The sequence below is a fragment of the Lactuca saligna genome, chromosome 5, assembly GCF_052625555.1.
Source record: "Lactuca saligna cultivar CGN05327 chromosome 5, ASM5262555v1, whole genome shotgun sequence".
NCBI lineage: Eukaryota > Viridiplantae > Streptophyta > Magnoliopsida > Asterales > Asteraceae > Lactuca > Lactuca saligna.
In genome coordinates, this window is record NC_136421.1 from 268,471,699 (window position 1) to 268,485,480 (window position 13,782).

At 32.3% G+C, this 13,782-nt stretch overlaps 2 protein-coding genes and 1 long non-coding RNA gene across 5 annotated transcripts; 1 reads left to right on the forward strand and 2 right to left on the reverse strand.

The window, feature by feature from the left end:
* Positions 1 to 856: 856 nt before the first annotated feature.
* Positions 857 to 1,962, reverse strand: LOC145046641 (uncharacterized). The gene is made up of 2 exons (XM_078994927.1): positions 1,057 to 1,962; positions 857 to 880 (listed from the first exon to the last, which is right to left on the reverse strand). The coding sequence occupies exons 1-2, from the start codon at positions 1,960 to 1,962 to the stop codon at positions 857 to 859; spliced, it is 930 nt and encodes a 309-aa protein (XP_078851053.1).
* Positions 1,963 to 3,024: 1,062 nt separating this feature from the next.
* LOC145046642 (uncharacterized) lies at positions 3,025 to 5,140 on the reverse strand. Its single transcript, XM_078994928.1, has 4 exons — positions 4,548 to 5,140; positions 4,053 to 4,435; positions 3,871 to 3,957; positions 3,025 to 3,746 (listed from the first exon to the last, which is right to left on the reverse strand). Exons 1-4 carry the CDS (start codon positions 5,138 to 5,140, stop codon positions 3,025 to 3,027), a joined length of 1,785 nt encoding a protein of 594 aa, XP_078851054.1.
* A 6,112-nt stretch (positions 5,141 to 11,252) lies between these two features.
* On the forward strand, positions 11,253 to 13,412 carry LOC144997765 (uncharacterized). 3 transcript variants are annotated; one of them, XR_013659931.1, is made up of 7 exons: positions 11,253 to 11,438; positions 11,524 to 11,708; positions 11,865 to 11,954; positions 12,051 to 12,087; positions 12,168 to 12,232; positions 12,463 to 12,620; positions 13,158 to 13,412. It is a non-coding gene; the product is annotated as an uncharacterized LOC144997765 (long non-coding RNA). The 3 variants fall into 3 exon arrangements; XR_013659932.1 differs by having other exon boundaries at positions 11,253 to 11,397; XR_013659930.1 differs by having other exon boundaries at positions 11,254 to 11,708.
* The last annotated feature ends 370 nt before the right edge of the window (positions 13,413 to 13,782 follow it).

Below are 13,782 nucleotides of genomic sequence, written 5' to 3' on the forward strand. Positions count from 1 at the left end.
ATAGTGGACTTGACATTAGTGAAAGCTAGTACAACCGTGTTAGAGTTTGATGTAAGGGCATTTCTATTGAATTTGTCTGGCGAATCTATGCATTTCTTCCATAAGAGTATGGTAATCTCCTCCGCACTTGAACCGGTGTTGTCATCAATATTTATTAAAGGAAATAAAGTAGGTAATACGTTTTGGTATGAAGAGATATGTACTTACTTTTCATCAATTAAAGTGATAACCATGAAAGGTTTTTTTTTTTTTTTTGGCGATCTTTCATGTCGATGAGTACGCCTATGAAATCTGAATGTAATTGTAAGTTTAATTTTAGTAAGAAATTTAGAACATTAGAAATCTTTGCATAGAAGTGATGATGTTTGGGTTGATGTTATAAATGTACCTGGATGCTCCAAGTTTTTTTCTGCTATAATTTGAAAGTGTGATCTTGGACTGAAGCGGAACCATGTTAGAGGAAGGGCATTGTGGTTTGGAATTTCCTCAATCGTTGATGCTTCACCAATATTCATGTGTACTAGGTGATTTAACACCTTTTGATATTTGTCTGGCTCAGTTCATGTATTGTCCTTAATACGATAACATCGAGAGACTATTATTGAAGTTTCTTTGCCTCCTTGATTTGTCTTTTGTGCTAGGAGTTGAATTGTATCTCCCTGCTCAAATATAATAGTGTGTGTATATATATATATATATATATATATATATATATATATATATATATATATATTTCCTTACATGCTCATCAATCACGATAAACCATGTCTCGTGCTTTCTAAATTGCAATATCCATTTTCGCAAGACATGAATTTCAAGTGAAATTCCTAGTGAACCAAATTGAAGGTTTGATATTCTATCCATGGTTGAGGAGATTGCTCTGCAAACAAAAAAACATTGTTAATGTTTACATATTACATGGATTGTGTAGCATATATTTTAGGTATTAGATTATTATAATAAGTATAATTGCAAAATAGGCAGAAAAGATGTTAATGGGTGATAGAATTTTCTTAGTAATTAGATGAATTGAAAACATAAATGTGGTGTAATAACCTCTTGCATATTAACCCTTGCTAACAAATCATTGAAGACGACATTTCTAGTACAGTTGAATGGTAATGCTTCTTCTTGTTGTAGCAAAATCTTTATTGAATGTGGTGAGGTAGCTCTTGACAAAGCCACATATAGTTGTCCGTGTGTGAAAACAGAGCTTGTGAGGTATAAACCTACCTTTTTAAGAGATTGGCCTTGATTTTTGTTTATAGTCATTGCGTAACGTACTTTCAGAGGAAATTGTTTTCTGATAAATATGAAAGGTAGGTCAGAGGTATTATGTACAAATTTTATTCTTGGAATGTACACCCTTTTCCCAACAGATATTCCTGTTATTATGGAAGCTTCAATCATAGATGGTAATAATTGTGTGACAATCAAACGTGTTCCATTACAAAGACCTTCTCTTTGATTGATATTCCTTATTAGCATAACTAGGGTATTAACTTTCAAAATTAATGTATGTGAAGGAATACCAGAAAAGTGAAGGTTGTTTAGATAATCTTGGGGATAAAAGTTATCTAATTCTAAGCTATCATGGGTATGTGATTTAATAGAATCACAGCTATTGTATACCACCCCTTCACTATTAGTTTTTGATAGAATTAAAGCATTGACTTGGTCAGCTCTTTTATTTTTCGGACAAATAATGGCTCTAACAGATAACTCTTCAGGTGATGGATTGGAAATTAGATTTTTGCCATATACAATATGTATTAGTGATTCTAATCCTCTGTCTCTTGATTCGATAAGGAAACAATGAGGTATTTGTATAATGTTTTTGCTTTCTGGATCATTCTTGTCTGGTGTTCCGATATTTCCATTTCTAATATCGAGAAGCCATGAAGCAAATTGTGATATTCGATTAACATCCTTATTTGAATTAACCGGTTGGGATAAACGCATATTATGATGCAATTTGAATACCGTAAAATGTGACCATAGATAGGAATTAGGTAGAGTCATGCTAATTATCTGTGATTTTCTACTTTTAGGTTGAACAGGAAGAGTTTGTCAAAAGTCACCTCCTAGGAGCATTGACATCCCACCAAAAAGATGGTTATCATTCTCAAGGACATCTTTTAAGTGATTTATCTAGAAACTCAAAGCAATGACGATCACTCATTGGAGCTTCATCCTATATGATCATAGAAGTCTTCTTTAGGAGTTCTGCTAGCTGTGTTTTTTTTTAATATTACAGGAAGACTTGTTTGTAAAGTCAATTGGAATAACAAATCTAGAATGAGCAGTACGACCTAAAGGAAACAAAAGGGATGCAATGCCTGAGGTGGCAACAACCAGTACAATCTTTCCCCTAAATCTAAAATATGAAAGTATAGTCATCCGTAAAAAAGTTTTTCCTGTACCACCAGCTCCATATATAAATAATAGAAGTTGCTTTTTGTTGTGTTCTGCATCCATAACTCTTTCATAAATTGTAAGTTGATCCGGATTTAATTGTGATACCATGGATGAATTTTGAGAATTCAAGAGATTTGTATCATAATTAGTCTCTTCAAGAAGAAGACGATTTCCAATAAAGGAAAGAAGAGATGGAGATGGCATTGGCAATCCAAAGTCAGCAAGTGATTTGGAAGGTGTTGAAGCTAGTAGAGTTTTTTGAATTTCGAGAAGTATTTGTTGTTCTAGTGTATCAACATGTAGAATTACATTGGGATCTATAGAATTGGAAGTGAATGTATGGGCTATGTCATCGTCCATTTTAGGTTTTCCGGCTTCCCATTACAAAAGAGGGTTTCCTACTTCACAATACAAAAGTAGATGACAGAAGAGAGAACGAAGTTCAGATGAGGTTGCCCAAGATGATGCTTCTTCAAATGCTGTTAGCCACTCTTTATCGTTACCAGTTAAGCCTAATGCTTCACATGCATCACGAAAATTTGAGTATGTGTTTTCACGAACGGTTCTAATGTCATAGAATGAGTTACATCCTTTTTGATGGAACAGTCAAATTCCTAGATAAAATAACTCCCCAACAGTTGGATGTACATATGCAAGTTTGCCAATGGTAGTATTTATTGTGGTAGTCCTATGAATCCATCTCTTATCTTTGGTGTCCCAACTATATTTAGAAGGGTAATCATTGTATGTCAAGTCAATTCCACGAAAATCATGTTGATTATTGTGCAACCATTCTGTTAAAGTTGTAACACCAAAATTGGGGGTATTAATTAAAGAGCCTAATTGACTATTTTCTTTGAAAATAGTAGGTTTCATCCCCTCTAAATGTACAACCAAGACTTGTACAGGTGGATCTCGTTCATGAATGGGAAAATTGAGGATTCGCCATGCTGCTTCGTGTGGACATATATACCGACCATCAAGAAACGACTTGATTTCATTTACAACGACAGGTATGGTAGAGGAAGAAGCAGTAGTATTTGCCTCTGATGTTTGAATAGTGAAACGAACGCGATCAACCCCTTTTGAAATGTACTTAAATAAGTACTTAATCATCATATTCCATCCACAATATTCTACATTGATGTGAGCATCAAAGCGACTACACAAACGTTTATTGTACGACACTACAAAGCCGTTATCAGTTCTAATCCCACTTTGTAAGACATGATACGATCCAACACGTCTTGTATAATGCACGTAACCATTTTCATCAAAAGTTGTTAATGGATTGAACGGTTTAGGAAACCGTTGAACACATTTATCATCTACCATACATGGGGCACCAATATTCAGTGAACCACAAGGACCATGTAGTAATAGTCCTATATAGTGCTGGTTCAAGTGTAGGGTCATGAAGCTCTGCGGTAATGTATTTATCAATATCTGCACCTTCTTCAATTCTAATGAGTGATGTAACCCATAATAATGTATAACAATGTGGTAAACCCCTTTTTTGGAATTCAATGGTGTAAAGATCTGTGAATAAAAATATTTTATAAGATGTTATATAAGACATAAAAGGAATAGAAGGCTAAAAATAAGAAGAATGAAATTAGAGAACAAATACTTACATGCACTAACATCTCCAAAAGTTTTGTCATCTTTAAAGAAGTTAATGAAAGCACGAACTTTGATTTTAAAGATGCGTGCAAAGATATCTGGTCTGTTTTGAATATCTCGTTGACCAATAGCATCCATGTATCTTCTATACTCAGGCCATTTAACATTGCATGTGAAAGTGACGAAATATTGTGGCTTACCATGAACCTTGCAAATGGCAAGAGCATCCTGATAGTGTTTATACATATACCTAGGTCCCCCAACGAAAGTTGCAGGTAGAAATACACGTTTTCCAATGACACGACTATCTGTATCACCTTTGGACAAAGCGTCGTAAACACCGTTGATGTACTCTATACGTAATTGTTGCTGATGTTGTTCAATAAAGTCAAGCCTAGATTGTTCAATGCAAGTATAGGCATCCACTAAATACTAGTGGAAAAGCCGACGTGAACGTAAAAATAAGAGAATAAGTGTGTCGGTCATGAATTTGATAACTGTAATACATATTATTTGTTAAACTTCTGTTAGAGTTAATACGTAGATGCAAGGTAGGAGACCATCCTTCTTCACCGTATGGGAATAGTAATGGATATTGCAAAGGCATGTAAGTAGGATGAAGTTTACTGACACGACGAGGTGACCCAGATTTTGAATAGACAACAATGTCATAGACAGCCCCAGTAATGTCATCACCACAAACAATACAACCTAAACTTCCAAGGGCCGGTGGCCCATATCTTCTGTCAGGTACAACATTAAATAAACGTACACCATATGAATCTAAATTCATCGACCGAGCTATTTCTTTCGTTGTCTTAAATGTATGAACATACTCAGTATGTGTATGTAACATATGACTTAAGGAATCTACAACATTTTCAGATAAAAGTACTTCCCCCACACCATGAAACGAATGAAGTCTATTATCAACCTCATTTTCAGTATCACAAATGTACAATTGGAGAAAACGGGGTTGATGAATGTCTTGAGGATAAAAAGATCCTATCCAGTGGTATATCTGACCACTAACCTTAAACACATATGGTGCACGACCTTTGTTGATTGAGTCGTCTTCGTTTGCACCAAAAGACGTCATAGAGAACATGGAATTATACGCTCTTATGTTATGCATGAAGTGATCGTCTTCGTAGAATTTCATAAGCACATTAGGCGGACGAAGAGGGTAAGGAAGAACTACATTACCCGACTTACAACATTTTGTATATCGTGGATGATTGGCTCGGGATAAAAACAATACTCTCTCATGATACCAAAAAAAACTCCACAATACTCACATATGCAGGTACAATTCCCACAGTCATAATAAAAGGCAATGTTGGTATCTCTTCCAAAAGTGAACTCCTGCGTGATCGACGTGAACGACAGGGTACTATCGTATTGGAAGTAGAAGCCATATGTCGTCGTTTTGGAGCCATTTGAAGAAAGCATTTACTGAAATGGAAATCCAAAAGTTATCGACCTTTAACATACTTTATATGAATTTAAATTGGAAAATTAGACTTTAAATAAGTATTTTGAAACAAATTTTTTTGATTAGTAACTTATTATTTGAGTAGTTTTAACACATTTGAGAAGAGATTAATAGGTTTGTTTAGATTGTATTAGATGATGGAATCTTTTGTAAAGATACAGGGTAGAGTTGAATTTTAAAAGGCCATATACTAAAATTTTAAAATTTTATATTAACACTAATCTAGTAGTTTGCAAAGTTTCATGTATTTTATTTAGAAGTTTAATTACAAGTGCATACTATATAAATTCACGATGTGAATAATTGACCTAATTATATAACCATATAAAGAGCAAAGTAACATCTATTTTGAGTAAAAAGTACGGGTCGATATTGTTATTGAGATATAGAGACGAAAGTTTGCATTATAACTCCTCAAGTGTTAGCAGTTATCATAATAGTGATAATTTAATGCACTTACCGTTTATAAACGATTCTAAAAAATCCATAATTATAGGACTGTGGTTGACCATTGGTTCAACACTACTTGTTTTTTAACTAGATTCACTACTATATAACTATTTAGCTTTAAAAATTACAGTTAAGTGCATGATGTCGTTATGTGAAAATGCAATATAAAATCATAAGATATATTGGTTAGGGTTTTTACAGCTTTTGTTAGGTAAAAATTCAACTAAAAAAAGAAATAATAATGGTCAGTGGAATTTTTGTCAACACATAAAATGCATGCTAAAATCGGTCTAAATTTTAAAAATACATTAATATAACTTGAATATTAGAGGCATGTAGTATGATCTTAGAAATTATTAGTAGATTGAATGAAGTGGGAAGGATAGGATCAACAAAATTGCAATATATCTAAATCTTTCCATAGTACAACTACTTTTTTTATTGAATGTAATGAGAAACTACCTTTTACTATATTTTTTTATTTATATATATTTATTGTATGTTTATGAGGTAGATAGTTTTATAAGGTTTTGAAAACTTTGTGATAGAAAAACTATTACGTATATTTTGCATCTAGCATTATTAAATACGGTTAAAGGCATTATTGAAAATATAATATTATTTCTTTTTTCAAAATAAACTACTTGTAAACCCATTTTACCTTCAACTCATTATTTGTTTACATTGAATTTCATTTTTAAATATTAATTATTTTTGTTTCGTCTTGTAATAGGTTATTTTTTTAGGATCAATAACAAATCAACAGAAGCTTTCTGATTAACAAAAGCCAGGTTTCTCACCAATGATGCAATAGTGAAAGATACATATAACCTTGGTGATACTTCAATGCTTGACAATTTGAACTCTTATAAACTTCCAATTGGTGTAAAACTATCAAGAGACATGAAAGATTGTCCCAAGGGCACAAGGGTATATACCACTCATTCCCAAGGGGGTTTTATGTAGTTTTACAGATTTGGTCGTTAAATAGTTCTTGGGTTTCCATGTCAATTTCTTACAAATTGGTCCTGTGTCAAGAATCTATTTAATTTTCGCTCGTTTTTTTTATCATATAATTAGTTGTAAATTCTTAAATTTATATTTTTGTTTTAGTTTGAAATTATATTATTCCATTTAGTTTGAAAAATATATAAGTATAATTATGTTTTGGTATAGGAATTTTGAATCATTGCAAGTAATAGCAATTGGTTCTAGTTTTAGACAAAACATGGTAAAAGTCCAAACCTATGGACTATTTTTGTAAATAAGTATTGAGAATTTGTGTTTCAGAATATTGACTCCAGTATACAGTATCTTGAAATTGGATACCAATTTTGTCATTTTTTAATTAAAATGCCAATCTATTTAGTTTTTTTATTAGTATAATGCTATCATAAGTTTAGTTTTGCTATAAGTTGTAAAGTTTTGAATTTTAATCTTTTTATTGTCAAAACTTTTTGTGTTAGGAAATTGAAATTTATATTTTATTATATGGATTACAGATTTGCCGAGGCTTAATCCGGTGTCAAAGGAGAAGGGTGATCTGGTGGTTGCTGCATCATTTTTATTTTGAATTTTTAAGTTTTCATTTTTGGTCTTGTTACGAGGGGGGAAATGAACTTGAATGTTAAAACTTATAGAAACACTTTTGTGAAACAAGTGGTATTTTGGTGCAGCTTATTGGAAATATGTCATCATGTTTTTTTTGTTTTGCTTTAAAACACTTTGGTTTGGTGATGAATGCTTAAAAGCTCTGTTTTAAAGTTAATATAATACAACTCAACGTATAAGTATAATCAGTAACCTTTGTGCCTAAAATGTGCACTCTATATCTTTCTATATTACAGCAACATAGTTTCATACCAATAACTAATGGTTTTTTTCTAAAAAGATGGCATAGTCATCAAAATTACATAAAATTTGAATTTTTTTTAAGGATTTCAATTTAGTACAACAAGGGAGATTGACTTATGACATTAGACTGATCCTATATAAACGTACCGTTGGATAATTGCAAATCTATGACAAAAAAAGTTCGAGGGGTATTTTAGGAATTTTTTATTTGTATTGTTGACAGGAGGCAGAGCTTTGGATGAAAAAATTACACTTATATTTCAAGGATTTGAAGAATGTATGGAAATAGAGAACCTGGAAAGTTTTTCTGTGATTTAGTTGAAAAAACAGTTCCAGGGGCATTTTGGAAGAAATTTAGATATATAGGGCTTATGCATCCTTCACAAAATGTAAGACCCATAAAATTAACATGAGGGTTTCAACTCAAAGTATAAGTAGAATAAGTCACCTTTGTGCCTAAAATGTGCACTCTATTTCTTTCCATATTACAGCAACATAGTTTCATACCAATAACTAATGGTTTTTTTTCTAAAAAAAGGCATAGTCATCAAAATTATATAAGATTTGAATTTTTTTAAGGATTTCAATTTAGTACCATAAAGGAATGTATCGTTGGATAATTCCGAATATGGGACAAAAAGAGTTCCAGGAGTATTTTAGGAAGTTTTTTATTTGTATTCTTGAAAGGAGGCAGAGATTTGGATGAAAAAAATTACAATTGATATTTCAAGGATTTGAAGAATTTTTGCATGAAAATAGAGAACCTGGAAAGTTTTTCTGTGATTTAGTTGAAAAACAGTTCCACGGGCATTTTGGGAGAAATTTAGATATATAGGGCTTATGCATCCTTCACAAAATGTAAGGCTCATACAATTAATAGGAAAGTTTCACACCTGGATCTAGTTTCTTTCTGTTTAATACTTGAGATATTTTCATTCTTTATGTGAGAATCATATGACATTTTCCTGTTGGTAACAATATTCTTCTAATGGTCACAAGAACACTAAAATTCTGGACTCTGAAATCTGAATGACGAACAAATACATTAGTATTGGAATTACCATTATGTTCATGTTAAAGTATTTTTGTTGCTACTACAAATCGATATGATAATAATAATTTGCCATGATTAAAAGTGGACAAAAAACTAAAAGAAGAGCAATATAGAAAATCCATATCGATTACAAACAATATATGACATACCGTAATTCCAATCAACAACAGAGAACAGGAGCGATTGGTGGCGACAATTGAGTGCAGAGGTCGTTGGCGACAAAAATCGAACAAATCAAAATCCTGATTTCTTGGGTGGCAAATCGTCGATCCTCAAACCCGAAACGTTTGAGACATCACTCAAAAAGACGATAGGATAAGAAAGAAGTGTAATTGAATGAAAATCATAATAAAATTGAAACAGACAACAACTTATCGAAATATCTTACACCACATGGTACAGGCGGTGGAGACGGTGTTGGAGAAGATGATGTAATTTAGTGGTGGCGGACGAAACGTGCCTGAAATACGTCAACGAATTCTTTGAGTTGTCGGCACTCTTATGAAATCAAAACAATGTATGGGTTGCAGGAACGAAAACGGATTCTATGAGTTGTCGGGACTCTTATGGAATCAAAACGATGTAGGGGTTGCAGGAACGTCATGTTTGTAGGGAAAACAGGGACCAAATCTTTAATATTAACGAAATGATGTGGTTGAAATCTAAATTGCATAAAAGATACTGTTCGTAAACACGATGCCTTTTAATATATAAGTAGAGTAAATTACGCGAATGGTCCCTATGGTTTGGGGTAATTTGCACGTTTGGTCCCTTACTTGCTTTTTTAACTCGGAAGGTCCTTACTGTTTGTTTTTGTTACGTGTTTGGTCCCTTCTATTTGTTTTTGTTACGCCTTTGGTCCCTGTCTTACCTAAAAAGACTATTATTTGATTAGGGAAAGATGATGGGATAGGTATGGTAAGGTGAGTGGAGTGAGGTTGGGAGTGTGTTTATTTAAATAAATTAAAAAAATCAAGGGCAAAATAGTATTTTTAGGTAAGATAGGGACCAAGCGTGTAACAAAAACAAACAGTATGGACCTTCCGAGTTAAAAATATAAGTTAGGAACCAAACGTGCAAATTACCCTAAACCATAGGGACCATTCGTGTAATTTACTCATATAAGTATAATTATTAGATTTCTAAAGAAAAATAAATAGGAAAAAAAATAAAAATTTGAGAAAAAAGAAGAAAGAGGGAGAATATAGAGAGAAAGAGAGACCGCTCAAGAGCAATGTTTTAAAACCCGGATTTTTAGTTGATCCGGTGTGATGACCGGTTCACGGGTCAACCGGTTCAACCATCGGATCAATCCGGTTTATGGTATTTTTCTATTTTTATATATTTTTACTTTCCTGCATAGTATATAAGCATATAAAACCAATAATTTGATGTCCACAAAGTTTAAACATTGAAAAACACTGGAGAAATCACAAACGACTTATTGTTTTGGCGTTCGTTACTTGTATCCAACTATCCAAACCCTATTAAAATGGGACAATCCGGTTTAAACCGGTTCGACATAAGCAGTCGAACCTCGGTTTAGGGGAAATCCGTCCGGTTCGATCCGGTCCGTATTTTTACAAAAAACCGCTCTCAAATGACCCGCCTTCTATCCCGGATCACGGTCCAACCGGTTGAACCCGCCGGCTCGATCCGGGTTTTAAGACATTGCTCAACAGAGAAGAAGATGCAGCCAAATCTAGCCGTGTGCGGTTCTATCACTGTGACAAGGATTCCAGCCAAACCGCATCACTCTACACTGATATAGAACGACCACTCATGTCCTGTTAATTCAACAGAGGGACAAGTCAAGAGACGCAGTGACGCAACAAGGCCCAAAGCCCAATGGACTTTAAATAGGCTTACGCTATCGCTAGGTTCTTTTAAAAAGAATAAAGCAAGTAGAAGAATTTATAATCATAAGATGTGGGATGGGTTTTTTCAAAATTTCATTTGACACAAATTTATACTCGTCTTTTTTACATTCCTTTGCTTTGTATATATATATATATATATATATATATATATATATATATATATATATATATATATATATATATATATATATATATATATATATATATATATATATATATATATATATATATATATATATATATATATATATATATATATATATATATATATATATATTACTATCTTATAAAAGAAATCTCACTATTTCTATAAATATATTGAATATAATAATATTATTTTTTTAAGACGTCCAAACCATTAAACTAATAGTACAACTAACCAACAATAAAATAATATTAAATCTTAAGATGTCTAAACCTTTAAACTTAAAGCACAACAAATCAATGTTAAGTTAAATGTATGGTTTCCGGATATATTGACTCAACCCCCTTTAATTCCGTTCCTTCCTTATATCTCGTGTTGAGACCCATTCAATATTTGAATTGATCCATTCTATCCTCCCTACCATCTCATCTTCATGCACCATCGTTACGACCCACCACCACCATGTTTCTCACTACGAGTTAAGACCTTTTTCCTTCGTAACCATTATTGTGCTTCTAGGTTTTCTGCTAAACTTCTTTCTCTCAATCCTTTTTCACATCTGTTTCATGTTTTGAAGCCCTAATCATCTTCATTTTTTTTGAAGGATAAAATAGGGGAACGAGGATTGGAAGATGAAGAAACAACCCCAATAATCTTTATTGGCAACGTTTTGTTATCATCATTGTTTGATAACCTCACTACTGTGTCACTGTTCGTGCTAGGGTTTGACATCCCACGTGACGGTGGTGTAACGGTGGTGCTGGATTTATGTTGCGAAATCTGGCTGAAGTAAGTTATAAGTAAAACTCTTAGATACTATTATTTTGATGGTGATTTCACTCCTAATTAGGTTTATTGTACACAATCTTTTTTGTATCAGTTTTTCAATAGTTGATTATTTGCGTAAACAAGAGAATAAGTTGATGTGATTTCACTTCTAATTAGGTTTCACGTTGACGAAGAAGCCTTATAGAAGGAAACAAGAGAACAAATGGGAACAAGTGTTCGTGGAAGCCGATGTTTTGGTTTATTTTAGTATGTTGCATAATATTTTTTGTTCTGATCTTTTGGTTATAGATATGTTCATCTGCAGTAGCTAATTATGGTATGTATATTAACTCTTGTCACCAGACATCTCCACACCTCCACACATCAACAGATCGAAGATGTAAGTGCTCTTATGCTAAAAAAATTCAAGTTGTTTTATTATTTTAATTAAGTGATTAAATCTTTCATCTTATTATTTAGTCTGCAGCGGTCATCAAGTTGTGATCCCATACCTTTCGGATAACCAATTTAATGACCGAGAACTGGTTAGCCTTTTTTTATTATTAATTTCAAGTTTTTTCATTTTTTCATTTTTGGGTTTAAAATAGATCCTAAAATGCATGGTTCAAAGAAAAATAAATAAACAAAATAACAAGGGTTAGCTGGTGTTTGTCCACATTAATATAATCAGGTCATGCTCAATATTTCTTCATAAAATTTGAGTATTTCTTTTTTTTTTTTTTTTTTTTTTTTTTTTGTATTTTTTGGTTTTCAGAATTGATAAGCTTAAGAAAGCATGTGACTTTTTTGTGAATCAAGTGACTGGAAAGTGGGTTCTTCTAATGGAAGCAAGCAATAGGACATGTCAATTCTCTCACTTGTCTATGAAGAAGATATGTTTCACTAAAGTTGATGATCGTAAAAACAATGGAGGTATATTTTTAACTAAGAATCCGGTTTCTTTTGGTTGTTCTTTATAATTACTAATTTAAAAGACCAAAACAAGATTGAAAACAATCATCAAATTTATTAAAAAAAAATATATGTATACTTAAAGAGTGTTAAAAGGATCATGAATGATTCGCGTTTGGTGTGTCTATAAAAACTCTTGGTAAATTGGTCATACGGAAATCTAAATTATCATCAAACCTCATTCGAAGAGAAAAAAGCAATTTTGAAGAGTTAGGATATGCATCTATTTGCACGTTTACAAACTCAAGTATAATTAATTTCATAGAAATTTTGACTGCTGGTATAATTTGTTGAACAAAATGCATTCTTATACAACTTAAGGCGATATTATTATAAATCGATAAAGAAAGGAGATTGTAGTAATTTTACAAAGCATGTTATGTAATTAGAGGCTTCTAATACATATTTACATTGAAAACATAAGTAATTTCTCTGGTGGAAAATCAAATTATTCAATTTAATAATTTTCCTGCTAAACAAGTTTTACTCTTTAATCAGATGATCCTACATGGAGTTGTATCTAATGGAACATCATGTAACTGTAAGTAAGTTGTTTTTTGCCTATGGGTTCAAGTTATATCCATAAAAATGATAGGTTTTTGTTTTTATTTGTGTTCCTAACTCTATTACTCTTACAATTTATTATAATGCATCGAGTTATGCACCTGATATGCAATTCGGTCTGTTGAATATGGGTCGTCATGCGACTTAGGTACCAAATCTGTTTTCTTTCTACCGATTTGATTTTTTTTCCTACTGTTTTTTTATTATCAATTATTAGAGCTTTCATGCTATGATACGATTATTCGCAAAACTGATACATGTTGTAACCCATACCCTTTGGCAAATGTGTTCTTAAGTTTCGTTATATGTCAATTTGACATTTCCATTATATTTTATTTGCTTCTGATGAATAGATATCTTGATGTTACTAAGAAGAATGGGATTTTAAAGAATGCTCCCAACTTGTAGAATGGTCCATGTATTAAGTGTGTGGTTTCATCACTTTGTTTAAAGTAGTAGCATTAGATTTTTTTATCCTTGAGTTTGTTTACAAAAGTTTCTTTTCTCCTTTGTGTTGATTTTATCTTGCTTTTTTAAAGATATTGTGGTTGTCCGTATC